Raw genomic sequence first — 22,915 nt, 5'->3', positions numbered from 1 at the left:
GATAAATCGAGGAATAATTCCAAAAGTAGAAAATCGGAGTCTACAGCTGAATCTGACAAAGAGAATTCGCCCGTAGTTAAGCTGTCTGATAATGATAGTCTTACAAAGGTTTTATTAAATACCACTCGCGATAACCGAAAGGACGGGGGGAATGTGAAGGACTTACAAAGAACAGTAGATCTGTTGCAAAAATTAATTCGTTCCAAAAAGTATGACAGCCTCACAAAAAAATTCTATCTAAGAGCGATTATGAAGCAACTGGTAGACAATAAAAGTGACAGTTCAGAGAGTGTCCTTCCTCAAAGTGAGGTGTCCGAAACCGAAGACAGAAGTAATGATAAGAAAATTACAAAATCGCCCAAACAAACTGTACTAGAAAAATTAAAGACTGAAACATTCGCCACTGAAATTCCACCCACGTCAACTAATAGCGACCGTGGTAGATTGAAACGGAGTCGACTTCTCACTTTAACTGATTCTGATTTGTATGACACGGTTGCCGCTTCTACCAATACCACTACAAAGGAGTTTGGGGACACAAATCTACCTTTGAGAGAAACAAATGATGTGCATAGTTCACTATCAAACAAGGATGGCACTAAAAGTTGGCGGGAGGATAAAACTCGATCTGAAAAACGTTTAGAGGAAGGAGCCGGGGACTGTCACAGTTTGGGAAAAATTACTACAAAAGAATTAAGTGATGGGATTAAGGAGGTGCAGCAACTGCAAACGAAGACTTCCGCCACAAAGGAATTACAAAATTATAATGTAGAACAATTAAATGGTGTTGGCAAAACAACAACAGTTTACGTCCTATCGACACAAAAAGAAAGCATTCCTTCACAAACTGAACCAAATTCCTCAACGGTGAATAACAATCCATGTGCCTGCAGTTGCAGATGTTCAAGCTCGAAGCCGTCAACCGTCCTTAATACAGTTATCGAAGTTGGAGGCGATACGATTCACTTGCAAGATGCCCATTTAATATCGAGCGAGGAATTTACCACGAAAAATGCTAACGCGCGGTGTACCACGGTAGTTCGTCGTTACACATTCGAAATACCACTGCAAGGCGCTCCCTCCAAGAATGTGCAGCTTACTCCGGTTTATATTAACGACGACGCCAGTGGCTTTTCGAAAAGTTCGACAATACACAAATCGGATGTGGCAAGTGGCAATGTGTCGGAAATGAGCGGAAATTCGAAAACGTCCAAAAGTGTGTCTACACCAGGTTCATTTTCAAAACGGGGGTCGCAAAGTTCTTCAAAGAAGTCCAAAAAAAGTAGCAGTCGATCTGCACATGAAGACAATGAAATACAGAAGAAGGATTCCGCTTCCAATAAAAGTGAAGGCGGCCTAGAGCAAGATACTGAACCACCTCAAACACTCGAAAGCCAAAAGGAAAGTGAAGGCTCTGGTAAGGATATTTGCAGTAGGTAGTTATTGCTTCAGATGTTCTGCTGTTAGGTACTGAAATTATTTGTGTAGATATTCCTGCAAGGCCTTCAAATATCGATAATTAGACTAATTTTTGCTTGTTGCTTGATTTTAAAGGTATTAGATAATCAATTGTTTATTTGAGTGACTCATTCACTGATTATTGTGAGGATTATTGGCATATTTCTCTATACCTATTCCATCATCTGAGCCATCACTTTACTTCTCACCTTTTATCTTGGTGTTTATGCAAGGTGTACCAGATAAGTCTGCTGAAACAAGCACTCAAAGCAAGAGATCTAACGCACACTTAGGTCTCTTGTTTGGGTTCTTTATACTATTTCCCTATACAACAAAAACTGTATGCCGTCTTCGATTTTAAATTTCTGAGTGAAAACTGGCATTTTTACCATTGTGTTAGCATCAATTGCAGTTTTTAACAGTGTGTTTTTCAAGCTTTGCTGAAATTGATAAACGTCCTCCAAGGGGAACTTTATCTCAGGTTTTATCCATTATTACAGCGTAACGAGGCGATTAGATTACCTATCATTCTCAAAATTGTACACCACATTTTTTATTTTTGGTCTTTATTTTTAAGTGGGCGGGGTTTCGGCCTAGATCCCTCGCCTAATCCACTATACATTTATAAATAATCATGCCTGTACCCGGATTCGAACCAGGGACCCTTAGTACCGCAGTCGAGCTTCGACTTCACTGCACCACACAGGCCAGCTCCTTTCTATAACATAACTGACACTACTCACATTTTTGTGATATTGATAGAGGCAAGAATAAATGTCTAAATTCGCTACCCCTTTGCATTCCTTGTTTCAAACATTTTTTCGATCTTTTGTTTGCAACTAACAATTATTTATCGACTTGTGTACACCCCGCGCGAGACCCCGAGGTCGAGCCCGAGGTATACCCTTACTAAGCTTTAATGCCTGTAAGGCTCGCTTTGAGGTAAATGAAGTTATTTATTAACTTATTAGTGTTATTATTATAACATTATTGCTCCAAACAACCTAAAACTCCATTTACAGGCACCGTAATTTTTTGAAACAAAAATTAAAGATAATAGTAAATAGTACATACAAAACAATTATAAATTGTGCACAACTGTTGTGCAAATAAAGCGCATTTTTTTTACCAAAATAGCTCTTGTTTTGACATCACCAATGGATATATTTCTTGCACACGTCTCAATCGCCCTTTGGTAGTACCCTCTTCGGACAGTCTGTTCTTGAGGTATAAGGGAATTTACACGATCACGATAAGAGGTCGAGGAGGAGGGCTATGATTGGTAGAAATTAATTCCTTTCGTTGAGACCTTTCGTTAGAGTACCATGAAGGATAAAACTAGTTCCACAACCCCCTCCCCCTCCACCCCGTTCTTTGATAAGTGGACAGAAAGAAAGGCAGTAGTTGGTAGAAAACGGTTCCTTTCATTGAGACCTTTAATTAGAATACAATGAGAGATAAAATTAATTTTTAACCCTCCCCCCCCCCTCAGACTCCGTCGCTCGCTGATCCCGAAAAAGTCACAGGGGAAAGTATGCCCCCCCCCCCAATTTTCTCAAGTTTAACTTCGCACCACTAAAGGCATGCGTATGCAAAATCTGAAAATCTGAGACCAATTGGTTGTCGTATGTAAAAGATATGCACGTTTTACTTTCAAACACAGCATCTCAGGAAATAATTCCTAGGGGGGCCCCCTTTTAGACAGAGAAATTTGATGGCCGTCTGGCACACCTCCAAGGTATGGGCTACCTAGGTACTGCCACAAAATTCCAGGACTCTAGGACCATTCCCGTAGCAGTAGTTCGAAACGGCAGAAGTGGGTCCGGACGGACGGATAAAACGCAAACAAATAGCACATTTTTTTTATTCTTAAAAAATGCGCTAAAAATTGAGTGAGTGCTCATAGAAATGACTACATACTTCTTTCTCTCTCACACTTCTTTTTGCTGCGATTATAGAAAAAAAAACGAGCGCTCTTGGGTTCGAACTCGTATCATCGCATTCATAATATTCGTGTACACTTATATAAGTATAACAAAGTAATAGGTACATATAATTAATAAGAAGTAGTCACATGAGAGAATAAATGTATAAAGTAGTATCTAATTGTATTTGAGGTTGATTTCTTGTACAGAGATATAACGCTTTTGCCTCGGCTTTGGCGATCAGGTATTTTTTCAGTTTTCTTTTAAATGATTTGGGCCTCAGTGCTTTCCATTCTAGACATTGGTTATACTGCAGGTAGCCTCTGTGGAGATTTTGGGATAAGCTTTGTCCGGCCCTCTAACATAATTGCGAGCATAATTCATAGTTGATACTACGTACGCCCTGCCAGGTTACATTAAAAATTCGAACTAATTAATTAATATGATATTAAAGTCACTAAATATAGAAAGTACCGCAATCCATTGGGCCGTGTGTTAGAGAGAGAACGCATGATTTTTGCCCAAAAATGGCGGAAATTACCAGATTCTAGTAACTTTAATGTTGGGGATTGTTCCACCTGTTTGGAGATATATGTACACTTTATTCCGTATAACTTCCGTTGCACGTCATCATTTTCTGTGACGTAATTACTATGCAATAATGCCAAATCTAGTTTTGAGCGATTTAGGTTATGTCACTTGTCAACAAGACAGTGCCTTCTTTGTGTGAACAATCCACACCTTAAATAAAATAAAAATAATTTTTATTATTCATTTCGTTAATTGGAACCACAATATACATACAATATACTTTAATAACTTATGAACTGTACAAATGTAGCATCTCTTTTACAGAGAAAGTACTAAATATAAAATTTTACAGGTTATGTGATGTGATGGATGATATTCAAATTAATCGGAATCATCAGAACTGCTTTCGTGTCCAAAGTTTATAATAATAGTAGCAACGTTTTCAAGATCTAATTGCTTTTCTCTTTCGTGTATTACAGTTTCCGTATCCTTAACTGAATTGCGCCACGTTTCGGAAGTTATCGATTGTAGTGTTTCTTGTCACATGTTTATGCAATTTTCAATGCTTCGTCCATCTCTACCAATGTGTCGATTGTAGTAATTTTTCGCTATGCCCCAAATATGTTCGATAGGATTAAAAACGCGATGATAGAGTGATAATTGTAAAACGAAGTAACCATATTGCTCGGCTAAGTGGTCAATGCGTTATGCGGTACATTTTAGCTGATTTATTCCTAAAAGTATCAACAAGATTTAGATAATATCAAATAATTTGCGAACGTACTTACTGTGCAACCTTTTCAACAGTTCGGCTTTAAAATCATTGTCGGAGAACTGCACATTATGATCACCTAACCACACTTTAATGTTGTCTGTTTTCCCGTTATCGAACACAATTACTGACGGGTTATCTAAATTCTTCAGTAATTTCTCTTCAAACCAATGCACAGCGAAAGACGTAGAAAATAATCAAAATCAAATCAAACGAAAAGTAAACCAAAAGCAACCTGTCAAATTTACAATTTTAAACGCGACAACAAGGCGAAATGCTACCAATTGTTGCGGCTAAAATAAACTACATGCTTAATGTGTTGCCTAATAAACGAAAGTAAGTTTACGTTGGTACGTCGTTTTCTTCAGGTAATGACGTGCAACGGAAGATATACTGAATAGACCGTAGTTATATATATATATTTTATATATTTTTATAAAACATGACAGTACTATGAAGTTAGGTTATAAAAAATTACAGCTATTCAGATTTTATTTGTCAATTTTTTTAAGTTAGCAGCAAATTTGCCCAAAAATGGCGGATGATTACAGTATTTTCTATATCTAGTGACTAATGATTGTGTTACACGTGCAACATTTAGTGGACGCGATCCGAAGCTTCCAAGACATTTGAAAGCCTCTTTGATGATGAATTTCTTGTTTCAGAGATACCGTCAGGTATTTTCCAGAATTTTCTTCGCGATATATACCGGGTGGGGCAATAAAACGACACGTGTTTTGGGATTAAGCAACATTTTTAAGCAAGAAATCGTAGGAGCATAAATGAAAATGTGGATACAAGTTGAATATGGGAATTTATTTATCCACGCCTGGTAAATGTTGTATGCAAAATGGTGTCAGTTTTCAGGAGTACTTATTGTTTTTTAAAAAAATAATTTTTACGATAGCAAAAAATAGGTCAAGACCAACAAGAAATAGATAATTATTGATTTCTTTAAACATACTTTTATTGGGTTTTGAACTGTGGCCCATGGCGCATATGAAAAATTTTACGACTCCTACAGTTTTCAAGATATTTAGTTCGTTCTTTTTGCATTCGGTAGCATATACAGTGATTTTTTTTAAATGCGAACATGGAGTTTGCATGCAATGCGAGATGCAATGTAATTTCCCTATGTTCGATTTAAAAAAAACACATCAATCTACTGAGTAGTTCAAATGAGTAGTAGATAAAATTGACAGCTGTCACATTTTTAAAAATACCGCCGTCCAATGTAATTACGAAATCGGTTAGGTTATTGCTTACAATGTCAAGGAGGACACTTTGAACATTTATTGTACGTAATTGTTTTTGTTATTTATTTTCTTCATTTATGTATTGAATAGATCAAATTAGTAGAATACCAGGTGCACATGACCTACAAATAATTGGAGGTTGGTTCACAATGAATTGTGGAGTCAGCGCGTGCCCTGTGAGGTCAAGTTATCGTAAGTTTAAAGCGGGGTTCACATTTGTGCATTTTCATGCTGCATTTGATGGCGCATCAAGTTGCTGCATTTTTTCATGCGCGCGTAGCTATTCAGATTACTGCAATTTTTGATGCAATTACAAATATCACTAGTTAGGGAATTTACTTTTTGCCAACCCAGTTCTCCTCAATTGGCATTCTGGAGTAAAAAATAAAAGTGTTTTTCTTATAAATTTTTCCCTCAAAGTTCAAATACTTGAAGTATGGATGTGGAAGAAATTGTTCTAATAACACTTATAATTGGTGCATCTGCAGCTTTATTATTAAATCGTAAGAGACGGTGGTGGGTAAGACCATGGATTGAGCAACGGGAAACAAATAGTCAAGGCAATTCTAATTTGTTGCACAATGAATTAGCAGTGCTGGATAAAGAAAATTACAAGAATTTTATTAGAATGGATGAAGATACTTTCAATGATCTATTGAAACTTATTGAAAATGATATACAGAAACAGGACACTAAATTCAGGAATGCAATTTCGGCCAAAGACCGATTATCTGTTACATTGCGCTATCTAGCTACTGGCGAGTCTTATAAAAGTCTTTCCTTTTCATTTAGAATGGGACAATCAACAATTGCTGGAATAATCCCAGAAGTTTGCATTGCCATTTACAATAATTTAAAAAATCAGTATTTAAAGGTAGATACAGCTACACTCGACAATGAATAAAAATGATGTTTAACTAAATAATATTTTTAGATGCCTACTACAACCCAAGAATGGTTAAAAATTGCTAATGAATTTGAAGAAAGATGGAACTTGCCACATGTGTTAGGTGCATTAGATGGTAAACACGTTGTTATAAAAGCTCCCGCAAATGAAGGATCGTCATATTTTAATTATAAGCACACACACAGTATCGTACTATTGGCTTTGGTTGATGCCAATTATAGCTTTTTATATGTCGATGTGGGTAGAAATGGAAAAATTTCAGATGGGGGTGTATACAAGAATAGTTCACTTGCTGCAGCGATTGAAACAAACAAATTAAATTTTCCAGAGGAAAGACCATTGCCAGCGGGTACCAAACCAGTACCATATGTAATAGTTGCTGATGCAGCATTTCCATTATCCCGTCATATTTTAAAGCCGTTTCCATTTCGTAATATGACTTGGCAACAACGTATATTCAATTATCGCCTAAGCAGAGCACGAAGAGTTGTGGAGAACGCATTTGGGATATTAACAAATCGTTTTCGTGTATTATTGAACATTATAAGTTTGGACCCAAGTAAGGCCCAAACATTAACTCTAGCATGCATTGTGCTACATAATTTTTTGCGAACAAGGTCCCCAAATGGTTATGATGTTAAGGAACAGAACATTGATAGGCGATTCACATTTAAGTACACCTTAAGTCGACAAGCAGGCAACAGGTCAACTGCATCAGCACTTGATAATCGAAATGAATTTGTACAATATGTAAATGGTATAGGAGCAGTAGAATGGCAAAATGACTTAGCATAGCATTATTATTATCAATAAACAAATGTACAAAATAAAATCTAATCATATTGAGCATCAACAACTTTTGTAAATATCTCCTTCTTCAACATCCGTATTTTGTAAGGGTCTTCGACTTTCCTCAACTCTGTTGCGATTGTCCTACAACATAATAAAAATTGATAGTTTTTTTAATATTTATCACTGGCAACTTATTTAATTGCTATTTAAAACACTTACTTTGCAAATATATCAAATTCATCTTCAATGTGGGGCCTTTTTTTGCAACTTTCGAGGGATTGTACAGCGGTTTGGATTAGGTCTGCCACAGAGTTCTGCATTTTCCTCTTGCTTTTTGATACTGTAGGTGTAGTTGCCCTTGATGTCGATGTTTGTGAAGTGCATGGACTGTTATTGAAAGCATCAACTTCATATTCATCCAGGTCTTCCAGCGTGCCTTCAAACACAATATCCTCATCATATGTAACTGTAGTACCATTGGGCGTGAATATTTGGGTCTCCTTAAAATCAATTACAATGTGATTATTTTAAAAACCTTATAAATAAATACTTACTGATGGTTCAATATTTGATTGGCTTTCCCTCACTGGATCGCATTCGTTTAAAAACTGCAGCATGTCAAAACACCAAAGTTTCGGTTCGTAGGAATCTGCTGAACAACCACTGGACAAAAATTTTTTTAATAGTGCCACCTCTTTCTTAAATTGCGTCCGAATTACGTGTACTTTTTTAATTATGTCTTGGTCCGTTAAATTGCGGCACTCAACCTGATACTTTTTCATCAATTCATTTTTTATTGATTGTATTGCATTTTGCCGTTTCATTTTATTCTTATATTCTTTCATTTTCGTTGTATACAATAAGGGTTGCGCTTCGTACAAAATTATAAGGTCCTCCACTAAGGTACGCGACCATGGAAAAGCACGTATTTCACGGTTCATTTTTAACACTAAATAAAATAATTAACCCAATTCCAAACTGTTTAAAATTAAAATGTAAGGTTAAGAAACATAAACAGCCATGAGTCAACGAACTTTTCGTTGCAAACTTAATTCTAGCTATTGGCAAGAGAAATATTCCTAAAAATATTACTAAAGATGCGCCAAAAAATGCATACAAAATAGAACGTGGTCTAATGCATGCATTTCCATGCGCATCAAAAATTGCAAGAAAAAATGCATAATGTGAAGGGGAAAAATGCAAGCATTTTAATGCCGCATCACAGTTGCAGCATGGAAATGCACAAATGTGAACCCCGCTAAGAAAAATTTATCCTAATGTTGCTACATGGCTTCTTTAAAAAAAATCTTACTGAGTTCTTTTCATCAAAGGCTATAGAAACCGTTGCTGTTCATAGCCACGCAAGTTGCGCGTTTTGCTGGTGGGAATGTGAACCGCGCACACCTCATAGATTGGTGTGTTTTTTTTTTAAATCGAACATAGGGAAATTACATTGCATGCAAACTCCTATGTTCGCATTTTAAAAAAAACTCACTGTATAGCTCTGGCCTGAGACCAGGAAAACCTTGACTTGCGCACTGCGCATGCGCAGGCTGCGCAATGTCAACTTTCTTAATTATGAATATATTTTGTTGAAATTTTAACCAGATACTACTAGTAAAGGCAAACATATCGCATATAGTAAAAATCAGATGTGCGCATGCACAGACTGCACAATGCCAACTTTCGTATTTATGGAGATATTTCTTTGAAATTTTAACCAAAGATGCTTTTAGTAAAAGCAAACGTATCGCATATTGTAAACATCAAATTTGTGCGCATGCGCATGATGCGCAATATCAGCTGTCTTATTTATCCAGATATCTTTTTGAAATTTTAATCACAGATGCTTCCGTTAAAGGCAAACATATCTGATATTGCAAACATTAGATGTGCGCATGCGCAGTTGGTGCCAACTTCCTTATTTATGAAAATATTTCTTTGAAATTTTAACCATAGATGCTTCTAGTAAAGAAAAGCATATCAGATGTAGTAAAACGCTGCAAAATGCCAACTTTTTACTTATGAAGATTTCTCTCTACGGTCTAACCATAGACGCTTCTATAATTTGTTCACTCAACAGATGCAGTTAAGCCACTCCCAATAACTTTTGGCCTCGGTTTTGGCCAATGTAATAGCAGACCCGTTTCACAGTCACAAAAATTCGAGCAAAAACTATAAAAACAGTGAAATTTACATTGTTTCACATTGTATTACAAGTTTTGAATATTGACCTTTCAACACACAGTATAGTTTCAAATTGTTTATTATGTTCACACAGATTATTTTGTTCGTGTACATAAAATTAAGGGCAAGTTGAGGAAAGACAAATACAAAACGCAATGACAGGTTTGACGTTACAGATGTCAATTCAGATACGGCAATTATAATTGGAAGCAAATAGGTTTTGAAAGTTCGGCCAATTAAAAATGTTCATTTAAATTTGCCGTTAATTTTTCGGGAGGAGCTTAACTGCATCTGTTCGGTGAACAGATAATAGTAAAAACAGGCATCACATACATTACCTATAGTATAAATTAATAATGTGCTCGCGCGCAAATTGCGCAACGCCAGCTTTTTTATTTATGGAGATATTTCTTTGAAATGTTAACCATATATGCTCTAGTAAAGAAAAACATAGCGCACATAGCTACGGCCTTTTGGGAAGTACTGGTCAATTCATGGAAAATGCGCTGAAGTTGAAGCTAAAGGGCGACAACCTATTACTTGTTTTGTTTTATGATGCTATCCCATAAAGTCAAACTTTTCGTTTTCACTCTGTACCATAGAAACAAACCTTGAAACAAACGTAGCTAGATTAATTCTGTTTCTGGTATTAAAAGTTTCACATGGTGGCAAAAACCACAAGTGTCTATCCTCGTGTCTACCTTTAAAACCCAATAGTAGTGTGGATACATATTGCCATTTTTATGATAGAATAAATGAAATTCCAGATCTTTCAAGACAAAATTTATGTATTATTGGAGACTTCAACCTTAAAATTTCTGGAGTTAATCAGAATTTAGAATATGGAGATAACTATTGTAGAGAGTTATATAACTTTCTTTGTTTTAATAACTTAAGTAGTAAGAATAACGTTGTTAATAATTTGGGACGAACATTGGATCTCGTATTGAGTAATATTACAACAATTGATGTTTCACCATGGGATGACTCTCTTGTGGCAGTAGACAAATTTCACCCAGTACTCCATGTATCATGCAAGTTAAAACATTCTAAATCCGCTAACTGTATAACTGAGGGGCAGTATTACAATTTCTACCGGGCAGACTTCTTGCAGATTTATTATAGCTTAGCGGAAGTAGATTGGACAATCTTAAATAATATAGGTGATGTTAATGAAATTACTAATATTTTTTATAAGATTTTATATAGAATATTGGACCAACATTGTCCAAAAAAACCGTTTAGGAATAGTTTCCAATATCCTGTGTGGTTTACAGCGGAAATTGTTCAAAGTATTAAGCAAAAAAGTAAGCTATTTAAAAAATACAAACGCCTACATTCTAGTAATGATCCACGATCAGTAGATACCTATTTGGAATTTAGCCACTTGAGGGCAGACGTGAAAAAACGAATCTCATTGGCTCATAAAAATTACATAGCACAAGTAGAATCCAACATTCACTCCGATCCAAATCGTTTCTGGTCTTTCATAAATAATATGCGACAACATGTAGATCTCGAAAACAATATGCTGTGCGGAAACGCAGTTATTAAGATGGGAAATGAAATAGCTGATAAATTTGCGGAAGTTTTTGAATCTGTATATCTACCCGCGCCAAATCAATATGACGTCGAAGCTGCAATTTCTACTACAAACTGTGAACCCTGGAACGTGGCACTTGATTTAGTAGAAGTTTCCCCAAATGACGTATTAGGTGCTATTAAGCACTTAAATTGTAAGCGTTCAACGGGCCCAGACTTGTTGCCACAATACTTCTTTAAGGGATACAAAGAATTACTAGCATTACCACTATCCATAATATATAACAAAAGCCTAGCCTCTAATACATTTCCGGAAGTCTGGAAATGCTCAAAAATAATTCCAATACATAAAAGCGGTAACCGTCGATTCTTCTCGAACTACCGCCCGGTTGCCTTGCTGTCAGCTCCATCAAAAATATTTGAAATAGTCTTGCACAACAACATATTCAAAAAATTAATTCCGCATTTATCTACTAAGCAACATGGTTTTGTCTCGGGAAGATCTACGGTAACAAACCTCATTAATTTTACACAGTTCATTTCAAGAAACTTGGACAAAGGTAATCAGGTGGATACAATTTTTACAGACTTGACGAAGGCGTTTGATAAGGTGGATCACTCCGTTATCTTGTCCAAGTTAATACAATATGGGGTATCATATAACGTGGTTTTACTGTTAAAATCTTACTTGCTTGACCGTAGTCAATATGTTTGGTATAAAGGGCACAAATCTAGGGAGTATACAGTTACTTCAGGTGTACCGCAGGGTTCGATACTTGGGCCTGCACTTTTTAATCTTGTTGTCAATGATGTCGTGAATTGTGTACAGGAGTCTGAGATATTGTTATATGCGGATGATCTCAAACTTTTTAAGGTAATTAAAAATAATCAAGATGCGCTGGGACTTCAAAATGATATAACTTCAGTTAATAAGTGGATGACCCTAAATAAGCTATCTTTTAATGTCTCAAAATGCGTAACACTAACGTTTACGCGTGGGAAACATTACATCGCCTATGACTATTCTCTTAATGGCGTGAACTTGAAACGGGTGTCTACATACAGCGACCTGGGGGTAGTGTTTGACCATAGACTGACGTACACACTTCACTATGCCGCCATAACGAGCAAGGCGTATCGCAATCTTGGGTTGATAATTAGACAGAGTAAGTATTTCACGTCAATTTCCACATTGAAGCTATTATATGTGACACTAGTGAGATCTAATTTAGAGTACGCAACGACGGTGTGGAACCCCCACTACAGTATTCACAGTTACAATATCGAAAAAATTCAACACAAATTTTTAAGACATTTATATTTTAAAACACATGGATATTACACGTATCTGACGTCAAGTAGTGCGATGTTAGCAATGTTTGATTTAAAAAGTTTGAATACCAGGAGAAAAATACTACAGCTAACTTTCCTTTATAAGCTTCTTCGAGGTTTCACATATGATAGTGGATTGCTCAGTCAAATTGGATTTATCACCCATTCATACTCCAGTCGGTCAAGATCATTATATCATATCCCATACGCTCGTACAAATGTCCTCAAACATTCACCATTAATTAGTATGTTGCGCACATATAATGAATTACCACCACAGTTGGATATATTTGGAGACTGCCTTCACGAATTTAAAAAGAATTTAAAAAGAAATGCTATCTGCACGTACTGTAAAGAATCTTATCACATTTTGTAACCCGTGTGATTCGTGATTTCCCTGCTCCAATCATGTAACTCGTTAGTTTTGGCAGTCATACAGAATGCTTTTTTGTTTAAGTTTTTGTAAGTTTTTGTTTAAGTTTCAAATATTGTTAGCCGTGATCGTTATAACTATAAATGCATCTAATTTATATTTTATTCCTAGTGCCTTTTTGTTTTTTTGTGTCCTCTGTAGCTAGTAACTACTTAATTACTAATTATTATTTTATTTCTTGTGTACCTTGTTTTTGTTATACTTGAGTTATATTTCATTTACTCACTTAAATGTAAATGTATGTACTGCTCAACTGTAATTGGGGTAAAACCTGTAGTTGAGCAAGCAAATTTCATCAATAAATCAATAAATCAATAAAAACAACTGAGATGCACTGCAGTCTCAACCAAAATGGAACACATCATACACTCATACCTAAGTAAATGAATTGAATATATGAAGGATTCTACCTACGTATTAAAAACTGTCCATCTAACAACTGACTATGTTTGCATGTACATGTAACTCTGCTTCTTCTACTTTGAGGGTTTCCAGTAGTCTTCATTTTGTTTCTACGTACCTATTTCCGCTTTTATCATTCCTTTGTTATTGCATACAATTTTACATTAAATATTTTTGACAGATGAAAGATCATCACGTGACAAGATTTCAAAGACCCAACTTTCTTCTGATGAGAGCGCAAAAGAACCTGGACGAAAAGACGCAGTGGCTGAACCTGTACTTAGTTCGACCAATAAACTCGCCGAAAAAATTAGTGTCACAGACATCCCAAAAGCAAACGACGATGTAATTACCTACAGTAGTCAATCTGAAACAACATCTGAAGTGGTATATACCGCTTCGAGTGGTAGTTTTGAAGAAAAGAACTGTGATCATTTAACCGGCGAACTCGTGTACCTGGACGAAATTCCAAGTTCCTACCAAATCAATTTAGAACACGTGCACGTTCAAGGGAACAAAAGTGGAAGAAATGCGACTTTGTCCAAGGAACTTGTCTACTCGGACAGTATACCAAGTACTACCGACCAGATTCCAGAGAAGATCATGATAGAACTTTGCGATTGTTGTAAGACTTCAAAAAGCTCATCGTCCACATGTGTGTGTTGTAAAGAAAGAGAGGCACAAACAGCGTCAAAGTGCTGCCAATGTAGCAGTACTCAAAGTACTAAAGACAGTGAAAAGTACATTCTTTGCTATCCATGTTATAATTATCATCAACAGTTTGTTGACGATTCTAAGCCTTATTTTAGAGAGGGATACGTTTGCCAGTGTCAGACGAACCAGAAGGCGACGCGAGGCACTATAAAAGAAATAAAAAAGACCATACAACAATTAGAAAATTTGGAAAGCACAACTGAGCTGTGCCATTGTGATTGCTCATGTGACGAAGTTATTTCCAGCACAAATTTTTGTGAGCACTGCAACTGTCGATTAAGACCTAGATATCGGAGACGAAAGGGAGGGTTGGCTTACTGTGTAACACTGGAGTCGGATGAAAACATCGCCAGTAATGAACAAAATTATTCGATGGAAGCATTAGAAGAAATTAAAATCAAAGTCCCTAGTCCCAATCCCACGTCAGATCATGTTGTCAGTTACTGCAATTCGAAATCATGCAAAGCGAAGAATTTTCAAAAAAGTTCCAATTTGCAGTGCAAAAGAGGTAGAGATAAGCAAGCTGCGAATAAAATGTCGGATGCGTCTACCAAGTGCAGTCATTGCTTATACTCTTGTCGTCCTGCTGTTTCAAATGAAACACAAACAACTAAAATCAACCATCATAATCGCACTAATAAAACATCTCAGCGAGTTATAAGTACCTATCATTGTGAAGAAATGCCATCCGCCACGAAGGGTTTTAGAGCGAGCGATTTGGATCATAACCAAATTGTTACCGAATGTGAATATCCGAGATCGAAAGGCAGAAAGGAGAAGCCTTACACTTTGCAGGTATGTAATTATTTTTTTATTACGGTAACGTAATTGTGAAACTTTAGGAGTATCTATGTCAGAACCGACCACGCTTTGTTGTTATGGCAGAGCAAAGGAGACAGTGCTTACTTGACCTGGCTGCAGTTAGAGAGGAGCATAGTGAGAAGTACAGGAAATTACTAGCAACGACACAAAAACCAATGTCGCTAAATACTAAACGATCTCAAAATAAAGGTAATTATTTCACAAAGGCAAATGAACCCATAACCTGAAATTGGCGTGCTTTAATAATTTTTTTCGTCGACCTCTCGATAACAATATAAATTACTCCTTAGTGACGAGTACAATGATGAAGCTTATTAATCGTTAGCAACCATTAATGGTTAGCAACCCACCATTATACGTTAGCAACCATTAATCGTTAGCAACCACTTATACATAACAACCATTTTATTAAAGGGAAATGACAATTATGTAACAATTCACTTTCGGCAACAGCTGAGAACTTCCATCCACCTAACCATTTTAATCTCGGTTTTAACGTAGTGAGATCAGCAGCCAGTATGGTCGCCAAACAATCTCAGCAAAGCATATCCTGATGTATGTATGTGTAGCTCCTCGGATAAGGTATTGTTAAGGTATTCAGTTACTTTACCTTCAACATTGAGTACGTCGACCACAGGAATGAACATTTCCATATCTTTCACTGTTAATACACGTACTTTAGTACAGTTGCAAAAGAATTAATTACATTCTAATTTCACATACCTTTTCTAGGTAAAATGTCAACGTGACATTTTCAGAAATATCTCCTTACAAATTCATTGTATTCCATCAATTGCCGAACTGATCGAAACCGTTCCAATAAGTTTCTTTTGATTTTAGTGGATATAATGTTAAAATCGCCTCCGCAGCAGAGCAAGCAACATAATCTTCCACTATGATTACGAGTCACTGACGGTACAGCATAAAACAACACATTACTATAGCAACGACAATAGCTGTAATTTAGTGAACAATCGTACGAGCTCATAATTTCGTTTGTAATTTCTTGTAGTTGAAATTAAAATTACCTACCCCAGTGAAGTCGACGAAAAAACGTTGTATGCAATTCATGTATAAATCGGCGATTATTGGTTCGTTCATTTATACACTCATTGCATAAATAACTATTAAAATTTTTTTAAATGATTTAAAACAGTGAACCTAATGTAAGGCATACCAACTATAGAGCGTTCAAACCTCCAAATTCAGTATGGGCTCTTATGGACTAAACGCCTCCTTTACTATCTTTAGTCTTCTGCATATAACCGTATCTTTGTCCTTGTTGCCAATAATAAATTGTTTTTCAGACATTCGTTTTGTTGACATAACCTCCTTGTACTGGCAAATTCTTTGTATTTTTTCTGTTCTTTTTTACGATATTTTTCAAATTGAACCAATTCCGTTTATTAAAAATCGTTCTTAACTAAATGTAATACACGCGTCGTATGAGTTATAGATATTCCTTTGATATGGAGGTTGAAGAACAAACTGCGGGCTCTTCTAATGCGAATATTAAACAGCATTCAGGAAATCATTTTAGTCGTAAGGAGAAGTGCCTCATTATGAATGTACTTAATTACTTTAAAGCAACAATGAACATTAAAGCGGCTGTGAAAGAAGCGAGCAAAGCTTTATGCTGTTCGGAACGTAGTATCTATGCCATCAGAAAGGAAGATCAAATCACTGCAGTGGCTAGTTCAAAAAAACCTATGAAAAGAAAAGGCACACAAATTAATGACCGTCTTTGTGTTTATGATAATGATGTGCAGGCCCTGATTCGTCGTAAAGTGCACGATTCTTTTATTGCAAACATTCCACCAACGATGAATACTATGCTTTGCGCTGTTAATGTTAATTTACCAAATTGATCTTTTAATAAAAACGCATTTAGTTCATATAAAAAAGTATTTAGAATTTTGTTGTTTATTTTGAGGTTAGAATCTGTGTCTGCTATACCTGCATCCGAAATGCTTATGATTGGTCAATAATTTGAAATGTGCTTGACATTTCAAACTATTGACCAATCATAAGCATTTCGGATGACCGTATCGTCGGATTTCTTATTCATGTGAATCCAGCTTAATTCGGTATACAGTATTATAAACTGCGCAGTAATATATCGGTTAAATAAGTTTGGCAAGCAAGCATTGTATTCCCATAAGACCCATAGTGAATTTGGAGGTTTGAACGCACTATAATAAATTAATAACATATAGGTACCAGGTACTATACTAACAAAATAAAACACAATTCTTAGTTGATACTGTAACATACTATTATTGATTACTAACTATGAATTGTGAGTTAACTGTCTTTTAATTATTGTTACAGTAAAGCGCCCCTTTTCATCTCGGGAAATGAAACAACTTACCGCCAAAAATTACAAGAAATGCCCCGAAGTGCAACAAAAGTTGGTGGACGTACGAGAACGACAAATTAAGAAAGCGAATAAACTTATTTATGATGTTTTCAATCAGGTATGGTCTCTTTCCACTGTTATTCATCAATTGTTTTGCTGTCAATATTCGTCATTTATAATTTTTTTGTTCTAGAATTTACAGCACCAAGTTTTAAGAGGGCGACACACACTTCCGTTGGAAGCGACAGTTGTTAATTTCTATTGATTTTGTTTGTTTATTTTTTTTATGTTTGCAATTCGTCAACAAATAATTTTATTCTTGCCAATGTATATGTCTAATAATTTGAGCGTAATATATTTTTTGTTAAAAATGTGTATTTTTTTAACATTACGTTTGTTGAGCTTTTGTTCCAATAGTTGTTGCATGCTTATACATATGTGGTACGTTTATGTAGAACTCAAATGATTGAGATTTTTGTTTCAGATACCTTCAAAACCTCACCGTCTAAGCAATAATAAAACTGAATTTCTGTGACAATATAAAATTCAATCTTTCATAAAAGCGCTCATATTTTGCGTTGCTTGCACCTGATGAACCGGCAACCCATTCCCATCTGTGGGTTTGCAGGACCAGCTCGTTTGTTTACCCCACAAAAATAATCTCAAAGCCATCCATCAAATCTGCTGTCAACTGTGATCTGTTATTCTAGTGCCTTAGAGTTGTCTAGTATCTTATTGTGTAATACTGCACTATTCTTCTCTATAGATGCATGTTTTTCTTATTCTGTTGCTGGTAATTGGTACGCACACAAACATTACGTATTTTAACTGAATGTGGTAATGTAGGCACATAATAAATAGAGTAGTACTGTTTATCTGCAAAAACTTTCATTTATATAATTTAGATGCCGAAATGTTTGCAAGAGCCTCTGTTCTGTTGTTTTGGGATATTCAAGAACCTTCAAAAGTTTTAAATCAAGAGGTCTTTGGAGTCTTAAGGGCACTACAAAGCTTTAAATAGTTCTGAAGTCCTTAAAGATATAAGTAGCTATTATTTAATAGTTTTGTAGTGTATGTGTTACCGGCAAATTGTGAAATCCGGCATTTTGCAAAATGCCTAGGCATTTCGCGAAATGACAAATGCAACAGTCAAAGTGAGAAACGGAGCTGCAATTCGCACTTTGCCTGCCTCTAGGGATTTTGCGAAATGCCTAAACCGAGGCCTAAACATGCAGGCAAAGTGCGAAGGCTTCGTCATTTCCCACAGATTGCTGATACAACGTTGCCATTGGATGGTAACGAAGCGTACGATTGCGATGTTATTTAAGTACTCTCCAAATATTGCGCTCACGTTTAGACTGCATTTCATCTATGGGTTTTCTGTTGAGTCAAGCTTTGGATTTACTGTGGAGAATATATCAGATGGGGGAAGGTACTAACGTAACGCGACGGTTTTACGTTTGGCACCGCTGTACGCGCAATCTGTGGAAATTATCCGAGCATTCTCACTTTGCCTGAACGTTTAGGCATTTTGCGAAATCCCTAAAGAGAGGCAGGAGAAGTGCGAACTCGAGTTCCATTTATCACTTTCCCTGCGGCATTGGTCATTTCGCAAAATGCCTAGGGATTTTGTAAAATGGCGGATTTCGCAGTTTGCCGGTAACATATGTACTAAACCCCCAGGTTGTACGCTAACTTCACACTACAAGAACAAGAAAATAAACTCAGCCCTGCAACTTTTAAAAATGGCTACCCTACTGGAAATAATTCCCTCCAACTAAACAGTCCCAGCTTAAATTTGAAATTGACAAGTGGCACATGATCAAACATCTGAGGCAGGGCTTCCTTACGTTACTTGTAAACAACGCTATGACCTGAAGTACAGGTAGACGGTAGTATGTAGAACAGGAACACAAAATAAAACAATATAATGGCGTAATATTATAATTCGTATTTTGAATAAATGAAAAATTGAAAATCACATACTTACCTACACAAAAACAGGTTAAAAGCAATTTACAAAACAAAGAACTGGTTAGGTTGGGGTACAACCAGGGTAGTTGTACAACAGGTGACTCTCCTTGGTGCAACAAATGCAAGATGACAATAATTACAAGGCCTGGCCAAATCAAAGTAGAATGACAAAATATGTGGAAATCAGTGATTCGCTGACTCATATATTGCACCTACATATTAAACTGTTACTGTTAGCAGAATCTCCCTTCTTGTCAGTGGCATCGGCATCCAAGCCTACAGTTGAGAGTCCTGGTCAATCACAGCATTAGGTGTGATAACTTATTTGGTTACTGAAACCTAATGAAAAACACAATGGCCCGTATAAACAAAAGTAAGCAAATGCTTAGTGTGCGTTTACAATGAACGTATACGTAAGAAATACATAAGACGTAAAAATTTCGCAAAGTTGAACTGTATAGAAACATACGAAGGTGTTCACAATGAACGTAATTTTTACGTACGTACATATGTCTTGCGCATAGTCGCAAAGGTTGAAAATGTTTCCAAGTTACGTAAGGTCAAATATCATACTACTTGTAGTATGATCTTTGGTTTATGGTTTATTGTAAACAGCGAAGTAAATTTACGGAAACGATGCGGATATGTACGAGTTACGGTTTATGAAATATTTACGTATGCGTTCATTGTAAACGCACACTTATACTTGAAAAATTCAAAGTAAATACTCGTAAGTGCTCCTTCGCACTGGGCGACTTGCTGCTAAGCAGAAGGACAGGACGCAGTACAACGCTGATAAACAAACCAGTATAAAGGGGCACTTACGAGTATTTACTTTGAATTTTGCAAGTATAAGCAAATATTGTTATAGGTAGTATCTTACCAAGGGCAATGCTGTGGGTTGAATTGATATTGAAGCAAATTTTCGTGTGGCGGCCTTTTTCTTGGTTTCCGTCAGCCATTTGCATTTTCGGCCGTGGGTAATTCTAGTGGCGTACTACCGACCTCCATTGTACTACCATTGAATTATTGTATAATCAATGGTTCTGCCAATGGTGACGCCTTTTCTTTCACTCTTTTATAACCTCCTTTTTATCCATTTCCGTCGCGTGGTTTTTTCCCTTCTTATTTTTTACTCGAAGCTCGAAACGCAGGATAGCCACGTCTTCAACCGTTTCTGTTTGTCGACTAAGCACATATACATTGGTATATACAGGATGGAATCCTACACATTTTTTACTCCTGACTCCTGTTAGTAGTTTCTCTTTTACTTCATCTGCCACAGTCTCAATTTTCTGCAATTTGGTTTGCTAAACTTCCTATTTGTTGAGACGAACATCCAAGATGCACTTATTATTATTAATGAGATCGTCAATCTATCTTCAGTCGCAGTCCTCTTCAGTATCATCATAGGGATTATATCATCACTTTGGATACTATAAGATGTATGATAATCGGAAGCTTACTGCCACTTAGGCAACCAATCATACACTATCTAAAATGGCGATTTGAAGCAGGGGTTGGAACCCATATGAAATACAGGTTCTGCAGTTCCGCACTATTTCTGTAGAATTATTTTGTAAGGCTTCCGGTATCGGTCCGGTTCTGCGGCTTCTGTAATTTTTGGTTCCGGTTCCGGTTCCAATCTCTTTTTTTCAGTTTTTAAGGGTTCCAACATAAATAAGTAAAAGTATTATTAAACAATATTAATTATAGAAAATACACAAAATTAATGTATGTACCGGGTGACCCAATAAGACAGTTCCTGGGCTATATCTCGGGAACCGTTCGTCGTATGACTTAGAGGTAAAAAAATTATTGGGTAAATCGGTCATGAAAAATCGCTGGAAAATATTTTCAAGTTCTAAAAATGACCACCAAAGGGCGTAACGGCTATCTTAAATTTTAAAATTGCATTTTCTTTAAATTTGGGATAATAAACTACAAATTTTTGTTTCACATTTTTAAAGAGTACCAATTTATTATTTTCGTAAAAAAAACTTTCTGATATATTGTTTAATGATTTATATTTTTTAGACTCACAATTGCCTCTTTAACATCTTATTCATTTTGTAGCTAAATTTTTAATAGTTTTAGGAAATTTACCGCGCGATCCTTGCCCTTCAAAGATCCATTAATCTCATTTTTCCAATATTTGAGGTTAGGAACGAGATTTTGAAAAACGGTTTTCACTTGCCTCTTTTTCATAAAGAAAAAAGTCACATCATTCCATTTGATTTTTTTAGAATTTTGGGTCATGGTGTCAAAACCAGCCCCCTGGCGGAGAAGGATTCAACTTAATTAACTATATTTTGGCTGATTCTTATTTCCTAAGGAATGCTCTTTTCAACGATACCAAATTTGTTAAAATCGGTCAAACCGTTAAGAAGTTAAAGCAGGTTACTGCAAAAACAATTGAACGCCCCACACCATTTTTGTTTTTGAAATAACAGTTTTTTTACGAAAATGATAGATAAACGGGTTCTTTTTAAAAATGTGGAAAAAAAATTTTTAGTTTATTATGCCAAATTTAAAGAAAATGCAATTTTAAAATTTAAGATAGCAGAGAGGTACTACATTCATACATATCGCATTAAACCATCGGTCGCATATTTTGCTAACTAACATACACTTACACCAACATACACTTACCTAAGCTATTAATACATTTGTTTATTCATTTAATGAATAAAAAATATTAATACTTACATAATACCTAAACTATAATGTTTTATGTGTGCGAGGTTTTGTTGAACTGTAGAGGTAGACGGGGCCTATTCTCTAACGCATAACGATGTTGTTACATAGCGAATATCGTTCGGCAACGATTTTCTCTATTCTGTATGACATATAACATATGGCAGTGATACGGCATATACCTGTCGTTCAAGATCAAATCGTTACCATTACCAAAGATCATACTACTTTGCCATTACGATATCGTTTGTTAACGACAATATACAGAATAGACCCCTTGGGCGTTAGACGTTAAGAAACGAGCGGCTGCACACTGCACAGAGAGTAGGTAACTGCGGTGATGTTGGGGACATGCACATTTTTGTTTCACCCTGACAAAAATATAACCTCATTTTAGCTTTACGCGTCTGTATCATAGACGTATGAGTTCATAGCCCATACTTAGGTCTATTATAATTATTAAAAAAAAACTCTTTCAAAATATATGGACTAGCCCGATTAAGTATACTATTTCGCAAAATCTAATTTGTGCAAGGATATACATGTAGTAGCTCAAAACTGTACAAATGTGATAGATCAATGGGGCCGCGCAAAACAGTTAACGAAAATAACGTTAAAAAGAGCAAAAGTGCTACAATCTACACTGCGCAATTTTATTACAGATCATATAATGTCCATATAGTTCATTTACCTACTTGTACTATACTTAGTAGTCAAATAATAGGAAAACTAGATGTTTTATGGTGTTAAAAAATTCGCACCCACGGACAATGGATATGCAACCCTATTACACTTTGCGATCAGAGACGTAC

At 36.0% G+C, this 22,915-nt stretch overlaps 3 protein-coding genes across 5 annotated transcripts; 2 read left to right on the top strand and 1 right to left on the bottom strand.

The window, feature by feature from the left end:
• Positions 1-6: 6 nt before the first annotated feature.
• On the top strand, positions 7-17,803 carry LOC116176462. The gene is made up of 5 exons (XM_031495048.1): positions 7-1,417; positions 13,719-15,046; positions 15,094-15,262; positions 17,405-17,550; positions 17,626-17,803. Exons 1-5 carry the CDS (start codon positions 250-252, stop codon positions 17,695-17,697), a joined length of 2,883 nt encoding a protein of 960 aa, XP_031350908.1. The 5' UTR covers positions 7-249; the 3' UTR covers positions 17,698-17,803.
• On the top strand, positions 6,076-7,696 carry LOC116176463 (protein ANTAGONIST OF LIKE HETEROCHROMATIN PROTEIN 1-like). 3 transcript variants are annotated; one of them, XM_031495050.1, is made up of 3 exons: positions 6,076-6,816; positions 6,877-7,408; positions 7,467-7,696. In XM_031495050.1, exons 1-3 carry the CDS (start codon positions 6,379-6,381, stop codon positions 7,532-7,534), a joined length of 1,038 nt encoding a protein of 345 aa, XP_031350910.1. In that variant the 5' UTR covers positions 6,076-6,378; the 3' UTR covers positions 7,535-7,696. The 3 variants fall into 3 exon arrangements, with proteins under 3 accessions (XP_031350910.1, XP_031350911.1, XP_031350909.1); XM_031495051.1 differs by having other exon boundaries at positions 6,077-6,376; positions 6,431-6,816; positions 6,877-7,696; XM_031495049.1 differs by having other exon boundaries at positions 6,077-6,816; positions 6,877-7,696.
• On the bottom strand, positions 7,632-8,759 carry LOC116176464. The gene is made up of 3 exons (XM_031495053.1): positions 8,196-8,759; positions 7,861-8,141; positions 7,632-7,782 (listed from the first exon to the last, which is right to left on the bottom strand). Exons 1-3 carry the CDS (start codon positions 8,580-8,582, stop codon positions 7,683-7,685), a joined length of 768 nt encoding a protein of 255 aa, XP_031350913.1. The 5' UTR covers positions 8,583-8,759; the 3' UTR covers positions 7,632-7,682.
• Positions 17,804-22,915: the final 5,112 nt, after the last annotated feature.

Source organism: Photinus pyralis, unplaced genomic scaffold (assembly GCF_008802855.1).
Source record: "Photinus pyralis isolate 1611_PpyrPB1 unplaced genomic scaffold, Ppyr1.3 Ppyr1.4_LG7, whole genome shotgun sequence".
In the NCBI taxonomy this organism is placed as follows: Eukaryota; Metazoa; Arthropoda; class Insecta; order Coleoptera; family Lampyridae; genus Photinus; species Photinus pyralis.
Note: the sequence above shows the minus strand (reverse complement) of the source record. Positions and strands in the feature narration are given on the sequence as shown.